General features: G+C 39.2%; 1 protein-coding gene across 3 annotated transcripts in view; it reads right to left on the bottom strand.

Annotated features, from left to right (window-relative positions):
• gbf1 (golgi brefeldin A resistant guanine nucleotide exchange factor 1) overlaps window positions 1-24,438 on the bottom strand; it is a 110,973-nt gene extending 86,535 nt beyond the window's left edge. For 2 of the 3 annotated variants that reach the window (XM_030725216.1, XM_030725217.1), the window contains exons 1-3: window positions 23,990-24,437; window positions 19,588-19,692; window positions 19,314-19,380 (exon numbers count right to left, since the gene is read on the bottom strand). In XM_030725216.1, the coding sequence (XP_030581076.1) occupies window positions 19,314-19,380; window positions 19,588-19,683 (163 nt within the window). In that variant the 5' untranslated portion in view covers window positions 19,684-19,692; window positions 23,990-24,437. Of the gene's footprint in view, window positions 1-19,313; window positions 19,381-19,587; window positions 19,693-23,989 lie in introns of all 3 variants that reach the window. The other variant, XM_030725215.1, reaches the window with a different exon arrangement.
• Between the last annotated feature and the right edge of the window lie 203 nt (window positions 24,439-24,641).

Raw genomic sequence — 24,641 nt, 5'->3', positions numbered from 1 at the left:
ATAATTTACTGTGGGTGCCTTAGCTATACAAGTACATGAAAACTAAATGAGGACCGCTAACACCACGAGTAAAAGGATAGTTGTATAGTGAGTAAGGTTCGTGGCAGTGGCGCAGTGGGTAGGCGCTCGTCTTGCAGGAAGGTTGCAGGTTCGAGCCCCTGTCCCTGCGCTGCGTTGTGTCAGTCTGACAGTCTGCATGACCGTTAGACCGTAGATGCTCGTCTCTGGATGAGTGATCTGGAACGATCATTTCGTTGTGTGCCTTGTGCGCACAATGACAATGAGTTGAAGCTAACATCTAACAGGGTGCAGACAACTATCAGTGGAGGTAGGTATATAAGCATGCAGGTGCTGTGAAGTCTACAGCATCTAAGCCTAGTGAGTGGCAGGCTAGCTTACAACCCACCTTGAAGTAATTTCTAAAGTATAGCCACTTAAAATGACTTAAATTTTTTTTGAAGTAAAAAAATTAAGAAATTTAAATTTACTTTTAATAGAATTTTTTTTCAATTACTTTTAAGAAAATTATATTTCACAGGCTAGTGGGAACCCAGCATAAAATTATGCTACAGTGATTTGCTGCTTCCATGAAATCTACGTTTCCTTGTATTTCCTTTGAGTGTCAACTTGAGGAGGGACTGAGTGGCTAGAGTGGAGGGAAAAAAATGAGCCACTTCACTGCTGTTCACATGGTAGCCCACTTCCACTGATGTACAAAGTGCACTTCCCTGGGGCTTGCTGTTTGTCATAAAACATCTTTCAGCACATAATTTTACCAAACTTGAGAGGTGTGTGTGTGTGTGTGTGTGTGTGTGTGTGTGTGTGTGTGTGTGTGTGTGTGTGTGTGTGTGTGTGTGTGTGTGTGTGTGTGTGTGTGTTAGACAAAATTTCCTAGAGGAGTGTTGGAGACTAATACTGAGACTGTTTGCCAGGAGTGCAGTAATCCTAAACCAAGCTGCAGTAGTGCCTCCTCAAAAGATACTGTGGAGTAATTTCAGGCAGCTGAGCAAATGGGATAGGTTCCAGAGAGTGCATTATCCTTATGAATTCATGACTACATTTTGTACTGAAAGTGACCGAGGCATATGTGTTTGTAAACAGAGCATTGGTTTTTATTTAAATACCACTTGAGTAAAAAGAGAAATGTTGCCTTTTCAAATGAGGCATTACAACATCAGGATACGCAAACTTTTAAACATCAAATAAAAAACTTTTAAGTGAAAAGATACCCAGCTATCTATATGAACCCATGCAGTATTTGGTTTCAAGTATGTCTGCCTTAGCTCAGAACCACAAGACACCTGGCCTTTTACTCTCAATGCCCTAAAATTTTAAAAAGGTGAAAACGTGCCAATGTTCAAAAAATAAAAGCCTGAAAACTATACTGTATAGGTTAAAATCATAAAAATCCTGAAACTCACTTGTAAATTTCAAAATAATGCATAATAAGATGGACAGATGTATGTAGCTCAAAATATTCCCATTATTTGCTGTTCTTTCAAACATGTAGACAAATTATTTCCCATAAAGTTGGTTTCTGCAATGCAATGTGTCTCCCTCACATCAGGCTTGTTCTGCACACGCAAGGCTGCGCCTATCCAATCCAACTGGCATCACGGCCATGGAATGCTGAAGTCCACATTTTTCCCATTCAGCAAGGAAAAACGGCCTTTCAAAGCCAATCAGCTAGAAATGTTGCTTTGTTTTTATTTTCAACTGAACTTCCTGGAACCTATTATGGAGCTGTCAGGGATGTATATTTAGTTATGGCAACACAGGGCCTCCTCACCCCCTTGCGCCAATGGTCATGTCACCTCTGATAAACAGAAAAACAATTGGTTATCCCTTTTGTCACCTTTAAAGAAAACGGTGTGGCCACTGTGTCTGTGGGCGTAAGTGGCGGATACCATCTCTATGGCTCAACGCAGCCTCTCTGTAAACAACAGTACAGAGGTGTGAGATCAATGCATAACATACATTTCTACCTTCACTTTATCCACTAGATTTTTCAGAAATCACAAGGAAAAGAGAACATTTCCAACTGATAAACACAGTGATAAAAATAATTAAATTCTATTCAGAAACATCCAAGTCTGCTATATAGCTAGGGAATCACAGGTAGTACAGCAATGGGGAATGGTCACACAAGTTTAAAAAGGACAAAGTAATGAATCTCTGCTCAGATTTTATTTTCAGAGTTGGTGATTTGTATTTGTAGCAGAGCAGAACGAGGACTTCAGTTGCCAGTTGCAGTACAAGATGGTGAAGTTGTCTTGTTAAACTTAGCATAGCAATATACAAACTAGTTCTCCGCCTGTTTCAGGTTCTGGGTAAAGTGAACCATCCAACTCACAACGGATCTCCAGAACACAAGATGGACTATTGCTGCTAGCTATAATCCAAGGCAGCTGAGTTGGAATCTGTCCAGCTGAGAGAATGATAGCGAACCACAACATTGACCTGGTCAGTCAGTTGGTTTGGAAACATGAGCCAAGAAGAAGCTAGCTGGTTGGTAGTAACTTTCAAAATAATTATCCACTATTAAAGTGATTGTGGATGACCTTATTCTCTTACACGAAAAAAATAAACAAACATAAGAAGAGTAGTTTAAATAAAGGACATTTTGGCTGACGTCCCTTACGACTGACTATACGAGTGGGCTATGTGCCTTGGTTTTTTTAGGCAGATCAACACCGTCGACAAAAAACACTGAGCTAGTGATAGCAAAAAAAAAAAAAAACACATTGCAGTTTCACTTACCGATAAGTGGAGTCATAGTGGCTATGTCTCTCTCTTATCTACAGCCTATCTTTAAATTAGCAACTGGGTGGTGTGATTTCTGAGAGTGCTGTAAACACTGTAAGACAAGGTACAAAGGTCAGGTCCATGCATCTGTGGTATTGAGTTTAAAGGAATCCGTTCTTTGAGTCCTGGATTAGTTTGACCTACACTTGATTTCAACAGTAATATCAATGCCTGCAACTGAAGGTCATTCCCCTCTAACCTCTGAGTCTAAATCTACAACAACACAAACCAAGTCCACCTAACCAAAGCACCCAGAAGACAACCCCAGTCCACACACGACAACCTTTCCAGGTTGTAAATTTTGCAACATGCTCAGCTCCTGCCAGTTTAGCAGGAATTTTTACAGTTTAAAACCAACATACTGCATAGCTGGGATCACTTCTAGCTGCCTTAAGCACACAGGCGCTGGTCAGACTGGGAGAAACAGACCCACAGTGGTGTTCCTCTAACAGAGAGATTATGAAGTACAATGGACAAATCTAGGGATAAATATTTCTAACCACTGCATTACTCCCACTTGTAGGGAAACCACAGATCGATCAGACTTGCATTTGTTGTGCTCTTGCACCATTTCTGAAATGAGACTTAAATCTAGGCTTCAATTTTTTTAAATTGACTTAAAATTATACCTATTATTGTAATACTGAAAAAAGAGAGACAACCACTCACTCACATCCACACCAACAGCCAAGTAAAATTTGCAAAATGCACCAATACCCTGTGAAAAGTCCAGGAAATGCACCATGTTGACTTTATTTGGGTATTTTACGTCAATAATGATGTGGTGATGGGTAAAAAAACTGCCCCACCACCCACCTAAACACACACACACACACACACACACACACACACACACACACACACACACACACATAATATTCTTCACTGCTCAAATTCAGGTTGCTCAGTCATACAATTCATTCAGGCCCTTTTTTCACCAACGGGGTGCTGGTGTCAGTAGCAGTTTTTCCACCGCGAACGCACTCGGGTTTAACTTGGGCCCCGCAAGCTAGCTGGTCTCGAACCAAGAACACATGACGCAAGCGGCAGAAGGGCGTGACTCTGCCATCTCAACGTAGTCTTCTACACACTGCATGGTATGTTATTACATGAAACAACAGATGAAAGGGAACACAAGAAAGGGAAGCATGTTCTGCCACGCTTGTGCCCTTCGGCTTCCGTGTCCAGACAAGGACCCGCCCACACTCATACGTAAAGGATCAGTTCGCAAAGCGCTGTGGCAGGCCCGTTCTTAAGCATTTCGCCGGTTCGCTGAAACCAACACCAGCACTGGCAGGAGCACTGGCACCTCAGCGGTGGAACTATATTACCAGTCCAAAACAAAGCATGGTTGTTTCTACCAACTCAGACACAATCATATTTAATTAATCTACATTATGAAAAATGATACTTCATCAAAAATATATATGCATGGAATGGAACAGACATTATAAAGCACTTTGAGTTTTACTGACTATTTAAAGCAGGGATCCTCAACTCCAGGCCTCGAGGTCCGGTGTCCTGCAGATTTTAGATGTGTCCCTGATCCAGCACACCTGAGTCAAGTATAAAAGTCATCAGCAGGACTCTGGAGAACTTGACTGCATACTGAGGAGGTAATTCAGCCATTTGAATCAGGTGTGTTAGATCAGGGACACATCTAAAACCTGCAGGACACCAGACCTCGAGGCCTGGATTTGAGGATCCCTGATTTAAAGCAAGGCCAACCTGCATTGGGAATTTTGAGAGTTGGTAGTGGTTCCTAGGGTTGCTTGCTCTTGTTGGGTGAACTCAGATTCAAAGAAGGTGATGCACCAAAAACCAGTACGAAAATATACTTTTTTTTCTTTTTTAAAACAGCAAGTGTCTTCCCCTCTCCCTCTCCTCCCAATTTCCTGTCTCTCTACACTGCTTACTATCAAATAAAGCTGCAAAAGGCCAAAAAAAAAATGTATTTAATGTATTCATGAAAAAGTTGCTGTATTATGGCCATTTAAATTCATACTGCATATTGCATATTGATTTAGACTTTTCAATAAAGGTTAATCCTGTTTGGCCCGCGATTTCAACTGTGTTTTCAATTTTGGACCGTTCTGTGATTGAGTTTGACACCACTGTTTTACAGGGTCACTGACTCAATACTTGTGTTTTAAGTCTAGAAACTTCCAAGTTGTTGTGTGAATAAGTGCAAGTAAAGTGCTCGCTGATGATGTTACCTTTAGTTCAATCCAAATTTGTCATCCAGGTAAACTGATGCATTTCTATAGAGCATTTTGCTCAGTACAAACATTTTTTAAGGCAAATTTTCAAACTGTGGGACAGAGCAAAATATCATTGTACATGCTGGCAGGTCTATTTTGCTTTCTGAGCAATCAACACCTATTTGTTGTCCCAGGTTGTTAGCATGTCTCGTGGTCAGCTGCACTGGCTCGCAGTGGCCTGTTTTTCTCTCTTCCCTGTCAGCAAGGCAGCTTAAGAAGGGGTGTGTCAACAAGTTTGAAGCACTCATGTTGCATGTGTCACCTCTTTTTGATTCAATATTTGTGCTTTGAAATATAGCCAGTTGTTTAATCACAGTCACCACTCTCCCCCACCCATACATGCCTACCAGCATGCCTGTTCCCTCCCGCCATCCCTCAACAAGAAATTTTTGACCCATGTCACCCTTACAGCACACACTCCTTTTAAACCCCCAGCTGCAGACCAGAAATAGGACCTTTTTTTAAAAGAAATTCTGGGTGTCCACTCATGGCCGAGTACCTTGTGTCAAGTTCCAAGTTCAAACATGGGGGGATGACAACGTTATGGAGGTTGTGCCGAATATGTCAAGTGATTTCACTAAGATGGAATTGAGCATCATTGTTTCTATACTCAGTAAATAAGCCAGCAGCACTGCATCATTATGACAAAAAAAAAAATTGACAAGCTTCAACAAATGAAGTATTTAATGTTTTAAATGCCAAGTCTTCATGCAAGCATACGCGTGATCATATACTATCTGCTCCAGACTGGTAATGCAAGATCCTTGAATGCCAAAAAATACCATGTCTCCAGAGAATGACAATCACAGTGTCAACAGCTGACACATTACACTAGCATCATGACAGTTGAGAATACCTGTAACTATAGTAATGTTAAATGAACACAGCTACAGCCAAAGAAAACTCAGAACACAGGACGGTTTTTGTTGTCTAATAAGCAGACTATCAAAAACTAAAAGCTGACTAAAACTCACATACATTTCTCTCAAAATATTAAGACTAATGAGTTGCCCCTAATGCCTCCATCGAAGGGTGAGTGCACTGTGTGTGTGTGTGTGTGTGTGTGTGTGTGTGTGTGTGTGTGTGTGTGTGTGTGTGTGTGTGTGTGTGTGTGTGTGTGTGTGTGTGTGTGAGAATGGGTAAATAAAACTTGGAAGAGAAAGCACTTTGAATGCGCAAATTAGAAAGGCACTATATAAGTACCAGTCCATTTAACATTTTACGATTAGCAATTATTAAAACACCTTTTGCAGGCAGCTTAAACTCTAAGTTTTATCTCTTAACATACAGTTAAAAAAAAAAAAACTGTAGACTATGTGATAAAGTTTAACATACAATAGGTGGCTCAGTACTGTGTTTTTTGAATGTCTATTATAATAACAAAAAAAACACCAAGCTCAGGTTTTCAGGGCTTTTTAGATTTATTTCAGTATAAACACAAACACTTTGTCACCATCACATCAAGCAAGGAAAGTGAACAGAAAAATTAGATTACAGAGGTCATAATATTACAACCCCAATTCCAATGAAGTTGGGACGTTGTGTGAAACAAACAGAATACGATGATTCGCAAATCCTTTTCAACCTATATTCAATTGAATACACTATAAAGACAAACTATTTAATGTTCAAACGAATAAACTTTGTGTTTTTGCAAATATTCACTCATTTTGAATTTGAGGCCTGTCCAAAAGAGTTGGGACAGGGGCAACAAAAGACTGGGAAAGTTGAGGAATGCTCAAAAAAAATCTGGTTGGAACATTCCACAGGTGGACAGGTTAATTGTAAACAGGTGAGTGCCATGATTGGGTATAAAAGGAGCATCCCCAAAGGGCTCAGTCATTCACAAGCAAGGATGGGGCGAGGTTTGCCACCTTGTGAACAACTGTGTGAGCTAATTAGGGTTACAACGATTCATCGACGTAATCGATGACGTCGACTACAAAAAGTTGTCAACATGGAATTTCATCATCGAAGCGTCGTACATTTAAACCCATCCATCTATTTTGTTCCACTTATTGTGTGATTTTTTAATTGCAATACACTACAGGAAGACATGGGGGCAGTAATGCCTCCATTGTCTGCCAATAAAAACAAGACTAACAAAGAAGAAAGTAACAGAACAACGTAACGATGGTGGAACAGAGAGGAGGGTGGAGAAAATGAAAGAAAATGGAGACAGACTGTCAAAGGTGTGGGAGCATTTGACTGCAGACTGTGCAAAGCAGAGCTTTCCTTCCACGGCAGCATCACTGCAGTGCTGAGCGTTTAAAACGCCGGCACCCTGGAGCTGTGACGTCAGCTCTGGATGGGTACATTAGTGTGTCGTTGTTTGTACAGTAATGTTTCTGTTAGTTTACCTGTAGGAGACAAGCTCTCATGGATGATGTTTGCTAAGTGCCACCGGTTCAGTTATGTTAGCTAACAAGTGAAGGACAATAAGAGCAGCTACATTGGCTACTATTTGCTATTAGCATTCATTCTTTGGTTGTTGGTTTGGACGGAAAAAATTTTTTGTCTTATTTGCACTTTTGGAAAGAGGCCTTTTTTTTTTTTTTTTTTTCATCTGCACATTATATTTTCATTTAAAAATAAAAATTGCATTCACTTTAATATGCCCAAGAGGAAAAGGACTGTCCAGATTGTTATCGGCACAAAGTTCAAAAGACAGTGTCTCTGATGGTATGGGGGTGTGTTAATGCCCATGGCATGGGTAACTTGCACATCTGTGAAGCCACCATTAATGCTGAAAAGTACATACAGGTTTTAGAGCAACATCTGTGCCATCCAAGCGACGTCTTTTTCAGGGGTGTCCGTGCTTATTTCAGCAAGACAATGCCAAGCCACATTCTGCACGGGTTACAACAGCGTGGCTTCGTAGTAAAAGAACGCAGGTACTAGACTGGCCTGCCTACAGTCCAGACCTGTCTACCACTGAAAATGTTTGGCGCATTATGAAGCACAAAATACGACAACGCAGACCCCGGACTGTTAAGCAACATCAAGTTGTACATCAAGCAAGAATGGGAAAGAATTCCACCTGTAAAGCTTCAATAATTAGTGTCCTCAGTTCCCAAATGTTTATTGAGTGTTGTTAAAAGGAAAAGTGATGTAACACAGTGGTAAACACACCCTTGTCTCAACTCATTTGGAATGTGTTGCAGGCCTCAAATTCAAAATGAGTGAATATTTGCAAAAAAACAAAGTTTATCCGTTTGAACATTAAATAGCTTGTCTTTGTAGTGTATTCAATTGAATATAGGTTGAAAAGGATTTGCAAATCATCATATTCTTTTTTTATTTATGTTTTACACAACATCCCAACATCATTGGAATTGGGGTTGTATAAATGATTTCATTTAATGCTGAAATTAGGAGAGTAAAATCTTGCTTCCAAAGAAAAAGCAGTACGATCTGATCTAGTCTAGGATAAGCAGGCATGGATGTATCTGTGAGAATCCTGAGACAAACATGTGATGCAATGCTTAGCTAATTGGATATGTGTATTACAATGTCTGTGGTCACAGCTCCCTTATGGGGGCATGAAATAACAAGCAGCTGTGTGTGTGTCAAGAGACTTTGTGTGTTTGCTCTGTGTGTGTGTGTGTGTTGGCTGCTGAGAGGTTTATTAACCCAGTCCATCAAAGCAGTGTGGGATTCACACCGAGACACCAAAGGCTTAAGGATGCGAACACCACACAACCAAGACAGCAAGACAGTTCCTCCCTGAAATACTAATATAATGTAAGCCCTTATTTTCGAACTCAACTCTACCACCTATACACACACACACACACACACACACACACACACACACACACACACACACACACACACAGTCCCTCTGCAAAACTGAGAACTCCACACCAGTGCTGTATACACAGGTAGTGAAGGGTGTGCTTTGATTTGACCAGCTTTGCTATCTTACCAAAGAGAATACCAACAACTACTTCACTTATTTACCACTGACTTATTTCACAACAATGTGAATGGTCAGGCCTGTTAGTATGGTAAATAGACATTTACATTTCAAAATTTAGCTGTTTTTCTTGTGAAAGTTAGCCCCTTTAAGTCTCACAAAACATAAATAACAGGGTTCTAGCCAGAAAAATTTCAAATTTCAGGCTGGCGTTCTCTGACGACTGGACAACTGGGGGAGGGGCCCCCTTGGTAGTGAACAAGCACTTGCTAGTGCAAGTGGTTGTGCCGCAAGCTACCTGCGACAACAGCGATCCATTCCGGTAGCTAACAATGTAAATTCTCAACCCGGTGCCACAGTACCTCAGCATCACGCAACACTGCGTTATCAACCACTGGCTAGAACCTTGTATTGCTAGCTAGAACCTTGTAGCATTTCAAATGGTCATTTCCAAGAAAGATTATACATATGGTTCAAACATTATTGTTAAAATGTCCAATTTAAGACCAGAAATAAAATAAGTTTACTCAAAAAAAAAAGAAAAAAAAAAAAAAAAAGAAAAGCAGCTATAGTTTCTACATTTCCCATAATTAGAATGTAGTCATGGCATCTGGGTCCATAGGCGTTTTTCTGTACTAAATTAAATGAAAGAGCTGATTGTTTACTCTTTTGGTCAATACATTTTGTTACTTTTTTTTTGGTCATTGAGCCAAAATTACAGTGTCACAGTGAATTTTCCCCTGTAATGTCCATGCTATTGCAACAGTAGACTGAATCTGAGCAGAAAGTACAGGTACATACTTCAGAACTCATACTTTACATGCCAGATTACTATCACAACATGTTTGAGACACGATGTGGCATGTTGGTCATGAGCACCTTCTTTCCTTCACCATATTTTTTAATGGCCATCATTCAAATACAGATTCACGTTTGGACTCATCCTTAGACATGTTCCCGAACTCAGAAGAACTTTTATATGTTTTTAGAAAAATCTGGGCTATTTTTTACCAGCTGTTTACATCTGGGGGTAAACCCTTTGTATTTACATTCATGAAGGCATGAATGATTGTAGCTTTTTTGATACTATGATACGTCTATGTCAACAAAACTCTTCTTGACTAGGCTTGATGTCGAAGACGTTTTTGCTAATCAAAGAAAGAATTCAGTCATCATTCACTTACGTTTTATAGTGTCTAAGCCTCTTAGTGTTCCCCAGAACTTTCCTTCTTTTTTTAAACATTTTGCAAATTTGCTTTGGCCATTCAGCCAAATTGTGGTCTCCATCACTTAGGTTAGGATTAGGACCATAGTCAACTCTTGGAAGCAACTACAAACTGTTCCTCTAATTTGTCATAAAATGACACAAGCCATGAAACTGGTTGTCAAGTATTACTTTTCTAACCCTGAAAATGTCTGTTAATCCTAGATTGTAAATTTAATATTTTGCTACGTCCATTGAATTAAATCTCAAAGTCAACCTTTCAGTTGTATCTTTATTGCTTCATTTCAAATCTACTGCTGTGGTGTACTGTGCCCAAATTACAAAAATTGTATCACTGCCATAATCCATTTGAAGACCTGACTTTATGCTTACGAGAACGATCAAGAGGTCAGTGTGAAGTCTATTGTTAAGGGCTTTAGACTTTTTCCACAGGGCCCTTTAATTCTACATTGACAGTTATACAGGTTTAAAGATCCTATTTCAGTCCCTGTCTTAACAAGCATATTTTACAACCACCAACATGGAAACACAGCACACATCAGAAAGGTGTTGACACTAGTCATGACTTTTGCACTGTTCACATAACACAAGTCAAACTATAGCTCTGTGACATCAGCAGGCTCATTTATGTTGGGCTAGTTTCCACCAGTATACTGCTAAACTGACCTGTCTACAGTATGTTGTAAGTGACAAAGCAGGGCACTGTTATTAATCCTCTAACACCAGGCGATCGCTGCTGAAGCACCCGTTACCTGCCCTTACTTGCCGTGAACAGCTGGTCAACAGAAAGCATATCACTGCTGAGACGTCAGATCAAACATACTTTGAATTACCATAATTGTATGACCGTTTGGCAGAAAAATTCAAATGGTTTCTGAAAGCTGAGAAATTGTGCCTCACATCCAACATAGGGTTATTACGGTAAGTTTTGCTGGAAGTCCGTAAACGCCGACACTTTTGAAGTACGTTCTGTCGCCGGCAACAGGTTCAGTATTAAAGGTTAAAGACTTTGAAAACAGATGACACGAAAGCTTAACACCAAAAGGACCAGCAATCAAAAGACAAAGTAATACTCTGGGTTTGAACTTTTTAACTGCATCATTATACTGACAAAGGAAACAAGATTCTATTTGTCTATACTGTTGCTCATTTATCAAAACTGTTAATAATTAAATACATATTTTTATTTGTCTCTGCTTTACACAGTGAGAGAAAAAAAAGGAAAAACTCTTTCCTAAAACTAAATTAATCAGTATTTTCAGCAGATTACACATGCGACCCTGCCATTTATGGACAGCTGACAGGAGCCAGCTAATCAACAACAGCTGGTTATAAGCTAACATTATGCCACCTATTATTAGGTTTGAATGTACTAAAAAAATAAAAACAAACCACATTAAAACCGTCTAAAACCATGTGATCCGTTGAGTGAACCGTTAACCCTCTAGAGGTTTCTTTGAGTATTAACAAATCCAGAGATCTTTGTCTCAATCTTCCAAATCCCAGTCTTTGTGATGTTTAAAAAAAAAAAAAAAAAGAAAAGAAAAGAAAAGAAAAATAATGACAGAGCCAGACTGTTTTGGAGCTTCTGCAATATTGTGCAACTTTCACCTGTAATGTAAGGTAATTTAAAATACCAAAACATAGAAAGACATGCACTGCGGGTAACGTCCACAAGATTTATATGTCTGCCAACTCTGACTTGTGTGGTAACTAAACACAGACATTCATTTACACACTGCAAACCTACACTTTGCACCTTGAGAAACTGTCAATACCAGCTCGAATAGTCAATCTTAAATGCTTTTAAAGGCAGTCAACACGTCACCACATACAAACCACAAGCCTGATTTTAGAGCAGGCCTCCAGTGGAGAGCTGGCGCTGGATTCAGAGGTGTTGAAAAATCCCAAACCTGACCTTAATGCTCACTGTTTTATTAATGCTCTGAGCAGAGTGGTGAGTCATTAAAGAAAAAGAGCCTTGCTAGCTCAAAAGTAAACATGGATTTAAGAAGGGTTATATGTCCTGTGGTGAACCCAAATTACCACCTCATAAGAATATGCTTCAGAGAACATTAGAACACAATCCAGAGTGCATAGAGGAAAACACTAAAATCTAACCATCCAGTCAGAGATGACAACACAGAGAAATGCCTAGACCTTAATCCTATCTAGATTTTGTGGGCCAATACTGGAAAACAAAACTACAACTTGGTCACTCTTTTCGTACCTTTGCTCGCTGGTTTATGTTTAAAATACTAAATTATGAGGTTTTTACACATGATGATGTAAAAAAAAAAAAGACCATATGGGCGACAAAAGCAAGCAAAATTTTAAAGTTAAAGCCAATAGAGAACACACCATAATGTAACTACAAATCCTCCATTGCACTGCCAGACTGTGTGTACACATTTATAAGCACTATACATATAAGACATTTAGACATATAAAATTATAAAAAAGAAATGTGTTAGTAAGTGCATGTAGAATTAAACACAATAAGCATTTAAATAGGTGCACTGTAGCTTCTGTGAGTTTTCCTTAATCAGAATTTTATCAGCAATAAATTATATCCATGAAATCAGGTCAGTGACTGGAAACCAAGTTGAAATCCTGAATTGAAAAATCCTAAATTGATCTAAAATAATTTGTTAACTAACACTCCAAAATTGTGACTTTCCAAGCCAAGGCTGCCCCTCCAACTCTTTATCCTCCTCCTCCTCCTGTTTGGGGCTCATGGGGGCTAGTTTGTTTTGTTCTCATCTTGCACACTGTTCCTGTCAGCACATCCAGATCCTCTGTGGCACCTTCGACCCTCTCTTCCATCTAGCTCTCTGCTCCCTCTGTGCCTGAGTCCAAAGCCCCCACCCAACAGACACTCCAGCCAGGATGATTAATAGCCCTCTGGTGGGACTCTCCATCCACTCAGCACATTGTTGAGAGCCTCTGAAACAGGACAACAGTTGCATCCCCACTTCACACTGGGCCTAAGCCCTGCCTGTCATTTTCTGGTTAAGGCACTATTAACTGGCCAGATTTACAGCTACTAACCAGCACTAGGTGGCAGCCTGTCTGGGGAGCAGGAGCTACTCCTATTTATCATAGCTATTTTAATGGAGACTTTTACAACCAGTAGTCCAAATGTTTGCCACACCTGTATAATCCATGGCGCCTCCCATCAACAATCAACCACAGCAGCACACTGACCTAGTATTTATATTCTCTGCTTCCAAGGCATTTAGTTCGCTTCTTTGAACAGTAATGAAGAGTCAAATGTTGCTCTAAGAAGTCAGGCAACACTGTTTCAGTCAAGTTAACTGTAATAATATCTCAAGATATCTCGCTAAAATAAGTTTTAAAACAGTTTTTAATTTGATGACATCTAACAGATAATAGATAACTACACCTCAAATGCTTGCATCTGGAAAAGAAAAAGAAAAAAAAAAAAAAAAGCTATATTTTAGACCTAAAACTCTGTCAAAGGCAAAATAATTTCAATAATCGATATCTAAGAAATAAGTATGGGCATAATTCCCCTGTGATTAAATGGAATTTCAATGTATTTTATTTAAAATAATGTAATTATATTTACAAGTACGTACACTAGAATAAGGGGATTACAAGTCAGGTTTTTACAGGAAACAAATAATTATACTCTAATTAATTTAAGTAGTGTCTAAGTAATTTTAAATCATGCATAAGTAATTTTACATAGTGCGTGAGTAATTGTAAGTATTGAACAATGTACGGTATTTTAAAGGAAAGGTGACAAATTATTCTGTGAGTCATCCATAACTTTTTGTGTTTTACATTAAAGTATTAATTACATTGTACATTTAGGTAGTGAGTAAGTAATTTTAAGTACTGCCTAAATTCTGAGTATTCTGGGGGATAAAGGGTCTGTCTGAATGCCTTAGTTTAAATTGTATGTATACCTCATTATATTTGACATAACTGTATTCATAATTTTTTATTTTTGCATTTAAGAAAAAATCTTATTTTAATATTCCCTGTAGATACAATGAAAGACTTGAGGTTTTTTGACAGACGTATGCAGTTAAACTATTAAAAAAACTGCACTTTCTACAATAGAAACCAATGAGTACATTTGCTGTAAATTCTGGGGCGTGGGCCATATTATGAAGTGGCTTAACCATGCCCAGCTTCCAGGTATTTTACAGGAAAGGAGACAAATTATACTGAAAGGTTTAAGTAATTTTAAGTAATGTGCAATTTCATGGTAACTTTGCAGAATATAAAATAAACACACACACACATATATTATATATATATATATATATAATAAAGAGATGGTATCGCTCACTCTGATTGCTGTCTTTTGACAGCAGTAGACACGTGAAGCATTGCCACGAGGCAGATCCTCTTTGCTCAGAATGCCTTCATATGTAAACATATTTGCATAAGTGGCTGAGCGACATGAATTATGGCTCCTCTTCCTCGGCATTTGCCAGTTGTCTTCTGCCGCTTCAATTGGGAGTGATATATGTGTGAAGATCAGGTGGCAGGGAAGATGACGGGAGGGGTGAGAGGGTTGAAGGTGGGGGTAAAAGGCCACAACCAGTTCATAAGTGCTAGGGCTGCAACCCCTAGGAGCATGCCAATGCTCACAGCTGGACACACACACACACGCACGACCTTGAAATGAGACTAGGGGGGACAGCATATGTGCATTCTCTCTTGATGACTGACATGATGGTAAAACATGATGAATTAGTGAGGATGTCAGTAGCGCATGGATTAGCCTATGCAAAAACAGTGGGAAAACATTTCAAAACAAGCATTCTTGTTCTTGTGCCACTAAGTGCTTTCATTAATGCCACTGGAAAAATAAATAAATAAATGAGCTCATTCAATGAACATTGCATGGTATGGTCTCAAACTACATGATTAAAAATTATTTTTGTCTGCTATTTCAGTGCCACATTAGGTCTGTTCTTTGCTTTGGGGAAAGCTAGATAATTATTCTAAAGCCCAGCTGGAGAGCAATCAAATCATCCTCCACAATGTTCATTCTGCAAGTCCATTGCCATGCCCCCAAGACATCTACTTCTGGTGCTGTGCTAGTGATTCGAGTCAATTAGAGGTGTGCTTGTGGATTTCGTTATTGTCTGGATGTAAAGGAGAAAGCTGTCAGTCAAAGGGCCATTCTAGCTATGTATCTTGAGGGGTGCAAAGGGCTCTAAACCTGTATTTGTATGAATAAAAATGAAGGGATTTAGGAGCAGACTGTTTCTACTGCAGACTTCTCAAAAATCTGACCTTCGCTGCAGCAAAGAGATGGGGGAGGTGGGGAGTAAAAGGAAAGAATTGAAGATTTGAGGAGCTGAGGCTCAGTGACTTCTGCATAAAAAGGTACAATGAAAAAAATGAGATGAGCAGGAGAGGAAATAAAATCTGTTTCAGGAATGGCTGTTCTCTGCACTCTTGTAGTCTCTGAGGTATAGTCAACCAATAAAATAAATCCACAGAATTATTCAACAAGAGACTGAGACGGATTTGTCTGTGTGATAACAGTCCTGTGTGGGAGAAAACCCCCTGTCAATGTCAAGTAAGAGATGAAGACTCAATCTGCAGCTCTAAATAATGCCTCAGACGTTAGAACACAACTACAACAAAGCTTTCTGAATATGCTGGTAGTTGATAACAGGAGTTCATGCTCACAGGCAGCAACAAATCTAATTGAGAAGACAATATGTCACCATCAGTGGCTTGTTTTTAATTCCAGTGCAGTGCTTGGATTAGAAATAACACAGGCCACATGGCTATTCAAGTCATCGCAACTGCTCTGGGCTATTTAGCCAACTGTTCACCAACAAGTACTGATGAAGCGGTTTCCTTCCACGGTGATCAAAAGAATGCTCTCAGTGACAAACACACCTCAGTGTTGGGTACAGAGGTCACTACCATGTCTCACAATGTTTTCAGAGCAGTGGGAGGATATGGAAGCTGGAAGTCAATGTTTTTGCTGTCTACCGTGACAAATAAGCATTAAAAAAAGAAAAAAGAAATCACAATTGAATTATCAGTCAATGAAGTGAATAATTCGATTTCTATTGTGTAGCCAATGTTCAGTACATTACAGTACAGCTGAAGAAAAATAAATGTTACCATCTTCCATTTCTTAAAAAAATTTGTTTTATAACAAGTGAAAAATACTCATAAATCAATCTAAATATATCATTAAAGCCAGGCTTCAATGATATATATATATACAACTAGCTCCACTTTTACTCAGATCAATCAAGTATTCTTCTTCTCCAGTTTGAAGAAGTTTTCCCTTATTTCCCTTAGGCACTGCATAAAAATGTTTGGGTGTTACTTTGTATAGTTGAAGGTAAAACCCTCCTTCAGCCATAATTCAAGGATGACCCTGTTAGCATGCTATAGCAAACAGACAATAGCTAGATAATCAACAGCATAAACAGACATCTCACAGTATGGCTCACAGGACATAGTGGCCCAAGGACCCAATTTCATAATGAAATGAGCATCATGTACTTACAGATGCTCAGAGCATCATGAACTGATGGTCCTGTGCCAAACAGTTTGAAATCATGACATTGACTTTGACACCCCTAAGTTAGTTCAGTCAGCAGGAGCTGTTTTTATATTGGCTTATAAGTGCATATTTCATTGCTTTCTACTGGACCCCGTATCCATCCTTATTTTGAACATAAGCAACACTGTCTTGCAAGTTTAAAAACCAAATGCTATCATTTTTAATGAGCCAATACAAAAAAATAAATAAATATCAGATGCTGGTCACAATGTGTGGAAAGCACTCAGTTATGAGTCTAATGAGGTTAGGGATGGAGCATTAAATATCAGTCTCAAACCAAACCATTCCATGTAAATCAGAGGAACAGCTCCTGCTTCCTGAGACTGACTGACTAAGGTGGAGCTGAGGCATTACAACACATGGTCCATCACTGGCCCAGCTTCTTTGACTGTGCTCTCATTGTTCTGAAGTCAGGCTTATATTTTCCAGAAGTCGGGGAAATGTTTTCCTGCTTTCAGAAAAGAGACACAACACTTCCTTTCCCAGAACAATTCATCTCTCTGACTGACAAGACTCCCTGCTATATTTACCCAACTAAAATTGCAGATGATATACTTCCAGCTGCACTACTCTCCAGCTCTAATGCACATGGTCCTGTCAATCACACTAGTTACAACAGTACAGAACCGCTAAAGCAGTGGATGCTACAACAACACTAAGCTGCAGAGAAAAATGGAAAGAAACAAAAGAAGAGAAGGGGCTGAGAAATCTTGTGGGGACTAATTCATATTTCCTTTGCTGGTTGGCTTGTGTTGTTAGAGGGAGTGGAGATACACACGAGAGTGAATGGAATTACCAGGCTTTCATTAAGCAGACAGCTGGGCCACTGCGAAGCCTCAAAGAAGCAGCAAAACATAGCCCACCCGCAAGATTTATCTACCAACAGAGTTTCAGTATGAAACACAAAGCTACATTAGGCTGTTGTGCTGCTGCAAAAACAAAACAAATTGATCAGTCTCTCAAGTACAGACTTCAGCTCTGCTTTGGTTATTTCCTCTCCATTTCACCTCTCATCAGAGTATGGATGTAACATTTGAGAGGCTACATGCACAGCAGATTTAAACTTAAGGATGAAACAAAACCTTCAAACATTCTTGAGATCAACTCATTATTTAATGTAAATGTCCAACAAAAAAAGTCAATTTTATATTCAACTTCCTCACTGATTCAATTACTGAACTGTAATAGAATCAGTGAGATTGGGGGAGCATAGGCTTTTGGTGATTTAATGGCTGCAGGGAAAAGCTTATGGGGAGAGGCAAAGAAAAGAGGAGGGTTAAACAGTGTGGTGGATTCCTTCACCAGCCAGCAGTGCCTGTCCATCTCACAGTGGCAGAGGCATTCCCTGGAGGAAGGCAACAGTGGTGGGGGCTTTGTTCTGTGTAGCTCCGTGTGTTTCATCTTTCCCATTGCTCACAGCTTCTACAACCAGAGCTGTACAGCCGTGGGAGCTGCCAGGACTCTCACTGCAAAGGCACGACAACATGCAAGACTGTCCTCAGAGGCAGCTTGGATTTCTCAGAAAAAGCGGGACAGTTGACGGAGAGATGGGGGTCAGACACAACCATTGTACTTAAGGACACATGAACTCACAAATGAGCAGTCAATGTTATTCAACTAGACAAACGTTCGACTTTGTCAAAGTGCAATATGCTATGACAGCATTAAAGATAGTCTTATCTAAAAATGCTCTAACTGCATACCTGAATCTACTGGAAACAGAAGTGTGACTGAAAAAAGGACAGCCATGATGCAAACTCATTTTTATTTCCTCCTACAACTGTCATAGATGTACTGTCAAGAAGAGCAACTTTAGAAATGTCTACCTGACCTAATCTGTATTTACATTAACTGAACGTTACCATCACTGTTGTTAAAAATCCTTTGAGTAGAATAAGTACATCTAGAAATGAGCAGACCTGTATTACTGTCTCTGGTCAGCTGGTACACATTTATTTTGTTGGTTAAGAGTAACAGTTAGAATAGCACATTTAGAGCCAGCCAAAGGTGACCTATGTTGATCTCTCTGACATTTTCACATATGAAGTATTAAAATATGAGTTGTGTAGACTGTCAACAGCTCACAGGAGGTCACAGGAATCTATAAATTTATACATATCACATTTGGCATTGAGAAATAGGCAATGCATTATAAAATGCCTAGGCCTAGGCAACATTTAAAAAAAACAAACAGCACATTATAACACATATCTGCCAACAATGATTTACAGAACAATATTGGCTCCAAAATAGCCTCAGTCTGTGCTCAAACTCACAGTGCTAACTCCCTGACGGGGGGTCCCCCCCAACTACCACACGACCACTTGATAGTACTAATATCCGCGCCCAGTTGCTAACTGTGGTAATAGCGAACAGTTTTGATAGCAAACTGGTGAAATTCTCAGCCCAGCGTGACTGTACCTCAGCTGGCACGGTGCCGGGCGATCAACTGCTAATTAGAAACCTGCATTTAAAACTAGAACTCATATTAATCCCTTACACACAGCCTAAATAACTTCATACCTTTTATGCTGTTCAGTATGTCCTTGAGACTGCCAAAGCTGTTGAGTAATGGGTCCTGTTCTTCGTCCTGGGCAAAGAAAAAACATGAACATCAAAGAAACATTTGCCATGCAAGTTAGTAATACAGGGCTTTTTGGCTCTGAAGAAGCACCCAACATATTGACTCTTGACAGGCATACCACCCAGCTGGATTAAAGTTTAATATTTCCATGCTAGTCATTTTTTCATGCCATTAGTATATCTAACTTTTACTTTACAGTTGGGTTCAACTTACCAGTGGAGTGTGGGTATTCCATCTGGAGTTCCTCTTTATAGCACCAACAACAGTGCTAATTTCACCCTGGACAATGTAGATATTCTTGTCCACCATGTTGCTTTTCTGACAGAAAACACATAACAGGATATAAGACGTAAATAAAATAAAGCCAGAGCTAAGCAACAATTCACCTGAAGTCATTTAAAGTAATTTAAAAGACAATTTGCACTTTTTTTAATGTATTTTTATGTTTATAGTGTCTTCAACTGTGTGCAGTGGTTTACACATTCACTTGGCAAGTGAAAGGTTGCTGGTTCAATTTCAGCTAGCGGTAAAAATCCCTTCAAGGCTGTGTTAGGAAGGGGATCCAGTGTAAAACATGCAGAGGTACATGGGTGGCAACCCTTTGCAGCAAGGAAGCAGCCTAAACAAAGTGTCTGCAGCGTTTCACTCTCAAACAGACATGCTTCCATTAGTAGAAATTAGCATTAACAACATCCATCCTGCTTATTCTTTTAGACTGGAGGAATCTTTTCATACTTCTAAGAGCTGTAGAGGAAATACTGCCTTGAACTGTAGTTCTTTTCTATGCCATTCTGCCACCAGTTTTTCAAAACATTAATCAATCAGTCCACTGAAGAAACATATACAAAATGAAAACGTCATCATCATACACTAACTATCAATGAGCCATCCAGTCTGACAGGATTTCTCCTGGACACAAACATAGTACATTCTAATTCTGGCACATGTGGTATTGTGATCTTAATTTGCATGACATGATTTCTTGACATGAACTAATGCTCTTCAACAGGGGAAATATGACACAGAAATTTGTGAAACCTAAACTTTTGAAACATGAATAACCACATATTTATACAATTACACTGTTGAAGAGTATGGTAGGTAATGCTAGCTACTGCTAGGCAGGTACTGTAACAGTCAATAGTCTCTAAATTTAAGAATAGTAAATACAGATTGTGTACAAAGAGAAGAGAGCAGAGGCGCACCAAAATAACTTGTTACAAAGAGAAAAGCTGTGTTTGGAAGTTCATCAGCTTTCAGTTGGGGTGGCTATAACTCATTGCAGGTCATCTACTAATCGGAAGGTTTGTGGTTCAATTCCTGGCTGTTCCGGTCGGCATGGCGAAGTATCCTTGATCAAGATACTGAACCCCAAGTTCCTCCTGAGTATGAAAGCATGTGTGAAGAAGAAGAAGAAGAAGAAGAAGAAGAAGAAACAGCCTTTATTGTCCCACAGAGGGGAAATTTGGGTGTAACAGCAGCCGCAGTTATTATAAATATAAATAAAGATATAATAATTCACACTATTAAGAAAAGAATATATATAAAATCAACAAACAATATTAACCTTAATACTACTAATAATAATAACACTATATACAATGTACATGATGTGCCTGTGTGTTGAACCTTAACAGGCCGGACTATTTACAGTATATTATATATTATCCTACATTGTGTAGTCTATTGTGGTTTTTGTTGGGAGCAGTGATGGTTATAAAGTCTTACAGCTGCTGGGAGGAAGGATCTGCGGTAACGCTCCTTTGTGCATTTAGGATGCACAACATCTACATGTTAGATGTAGAAAAAAGTGCTTGTATGAATGAATGGGTGATAGCAAACCTGTTGTATAAAGTGCTTTGATTGCTCAATTAGAGTAGAAAAGCACTATATAAGTACTAGTCCATTAACTATTTTAAAAAATTAGACTTGTTTTTGCTTCTGGTTCCACTGCATCTGTACTTTTGCCTCCAGTGATTTCTACTGCACATGGGGCTCAGGCAGCTTCTCCAACAGAAAGTTGAGGCGATGATCAAGTGTTACTTAAAAAGGTGACATTCATATAACATATTCTACATACTCCTGACAGAAGAAGACACCACTGTAAAGCTATATCAAGGCCCACTCGTGCTAATAGTATTAGTAAAAACAATACTGTGACATCCACTAGAATCTTTAAAAATGTTGCAATAAAAATTTTTGATCATATTGCCCAACAGCAGTTTAAGTCTTGATAAATCCAATATGAAATTCTGAAGTGCTACAAAAAAGTGTATGAAAGTTAAGTCGCCAAGCTTTAAGTTAAAGTATGAGAACTATCATCTCCAAATGTGTATTGAATATAAGAAACAGACAGCAAATTTCCATGTCTAGCTTTACAATGCCTAAAGCCAACATGGTTAACCAAACAGAATCAGAATGGCATACGATTTATATTTGACAAGCTGCACAGCTCAGAATGGCTAGATTAACCTTATTCCTTGTGTCATGACAGTCATGCCTGATAATCCTGTTACTATACAAGAAGATTTGGGAATGAAGAGACTGGGCTGGCTAAGGCCACATTCTTTTTTGAATTCACAGAAACCATCCCATTTAAAATAACACAGATAAAAGCATAATAGGTGGAGGCTAGGGTACAGAGACACAGTGACAGCTGATGAACACAAGGGATAATGATGTTGAGCAGATAATGACAAGAGAATGAGCCCAAAGCTCAGGAGTTGACAATAGCCAGGAAGAATTACCAGGCATTCCTTTGATAAGCCACAGTTGTTTAAGTGTTAATTTGTTTTCCCCATAGCATATGCAGAACGTGAGAGGCCTCTAGCTTTGTGGGCACTAGAGCACTAGGATCTACAGGATTTTTTTTTTTTTTTTTTTTTGGCCACAGCGGCTTTATTGACAGTGTAGGTTATGACAGGAAAGCGGGAGAAGAGATGGGGGAAGACATGCGGCAAAATCCACAGGCCGGGACTCGAACCTGCGCTGCCAGCTTTTGCCTCACAGCATGTATATGGTCGCCTGCTCTACCACTGATTCACCCCATAAAGTTTCTTGCTACTAAATATTCCAGTTATTGGTATTATAACAAAGTGGAAGCAACTGGGAATGACAGCAACTCAGCCACAAAGTGGTAGGCCTCATAAAATCACAGAGCTTGGTCAATGATGCAGAGGCACATACTATGCAAAGGTCACCAACTTTCTGCACAGTCAATTGCTACAGACCTCCAAACATCAAGTAGTCTTCATATTAGCTCAAGAACAGTGGATAGTGTGCTTCATGGAATGGGTTTCCATGGCCAAGCAGTGGCACTCAATCCTTACATCACAATGTACTGTGATTTCCCACAACATCACAGTATAACTAACTCCAAGTAAGCATTCTCTGCTGGTGAGTTTATCAAAGAGTGTCTGGTGGCTGAAATGGGACAAACAGTATGATGATACTACTTTGTGTTTGAATCCTAATTCCCCATTGACACACATGGCCCAGTCAGACAGAACTACAGTGCTGGATCTGGTCTGGGGGCCATACAATACCCAGGTCTGAGCTACAGTAATCTTGTCATGATAATAAATTTGCCTCACTACATTTTCATGTCTCATCTCCAAACATAACTGGCACAGATAAAAAATGTATTTAAGTTTTAATCAATTAAATCTGACTTTAAGAAACTGGTTAAAAATATTTTTTTGTCACAGTCCTGGTTCTCATTTGGTGCAAGGCAAAATTTTGTACTTTTTAAGGTTAACCATAAAAATGTATTTATTATAAAAAATTTACTTATTATTATTATTGATTTATTTATTAACTTATTATTACCATTTAATAATAATAAGTGAATAATATATGTATAAATGGTAATAATAACTGTATAATCATGTGAAATCGTAATAATTTCTAAGACAGTGAAAATCAAATCATTTGATCCCCAGAAAATTAGCAAACTGAGTGAAAAGTAACAGTGGTTATGGAACAGCTTATTCTGGGAAGTGATGTTTTTACCCGTCCGTTTGGATCACAAAAAATTTCCGGTAATCCAAGCTCACTGCCAGGTACCAGCAGACAAGTTCAAGACAATCACTGCACGCTGCTAACTCCCCACTTCCTCTTTTACTCTAAGCAGTTAGTGATGACAGCTCCACACCCCCACACTACAAATTCAGCCATGCACCAAACTTGCACCAAAATGATGCGAGCTTATGGGTTTTAGCTGTTTACTGATTCAAGCAGGTGCTAAGTGGCTAATTCGATTAGGCAGCGGCTACTTGAAGACAAAGCTAGCTGCTCTCTCTTACTGAAAGGCATTTGACAGTCATCTGAGCAAAACAAAAACATCGTGATAGAACGCGTCATTTGCACTTAATTTGCAGGCTGACAAACTTAAATGTTAATAATGAGCAAAATCCGAGTATTTATAAGATTAGCTGAGCTAACTAGTTGCAAGTCAAGCTAACTAGTTAGCTCGACTAGCTAGCATTTCAGCTGGCTACTGGTAACAGTGTGTTAAACAACCAAGACACTTCATCTCCCTGATTTGCTTAAGAAAAGCACCCGCTGAGCAACCCACAAAGGCGCTTTTGTTGTAAAATCGAAATGAATATATTACCTGTACGTGGCTGTTTCAAAGATGGAGTCCTCCTGTAGCTAATGCTAGCCTTGCCTGGTAAGCTAGCAGGTTAGCCGGCCAAGTCAATGAAGAAGACCAAAGTTTAGTTCTTTACCACAATTAGACAAACCGAAAATGTCGGACACTCCACTGTGTAAAAGCGAAATATTCCGAAACACCGCCTCTTCATTCACTTTAAAAAAAAAAAGCTCGACAGGTTAGTAAAATCTACACCTTCCAACAGCTGTCAATCTGCTCTTAGTAAACACACTGACGTGGAAAAGCTCTGCATTCTCAACCTAACCTCATTACACAGTTTTGATTGACGTGCTACTAAACTGAGTCGTTTTTGTTGTCATATTTGGCTCCATTATACAAGTATGTATCAGATCATCAAAATAAAGTGCATTAAGAATTGCGTTATTTTACAATCATACAGAAGTAACACAACTGATTTTTCCACAAACATATCAGTTGTGTTACATAGAGATAAGGGCGGGACAAGTGTAGTAAGTTCGGTTGCGCAGGGCTGATGACGGAAGCACGGAAGGAGCAATCTTACTGTCACGTTTTTCTGTGATGTCATTTGGCTGTTTTCTGTTAGATACACTTACGTCCAATACAGATAAAATGCTGTATAAATTTGTATGGA

Source organism: Archocentrus centrarchus, unplaced genomic scaffold (assembly GCF_007364275.1).
Source record: "Archocentrus centrarchus isolate MPI-CPG fArcCen1 unplaced genomic scaffold, fArcCen1 scaffold_50_ctg1, whole genome shotgun sequence".
Classification (NCBI taxonomy): Eukaryota; Metazoa; Chordata; class Actinopteri; order Cichliformes; family Cichlidae; genus Archocentrus; species Archocentrus centrarchus.
Note: the sequence above shows the minus strand (reverse complement) of the source record. Positions and strands in the feature narration are given on the sequence as shown.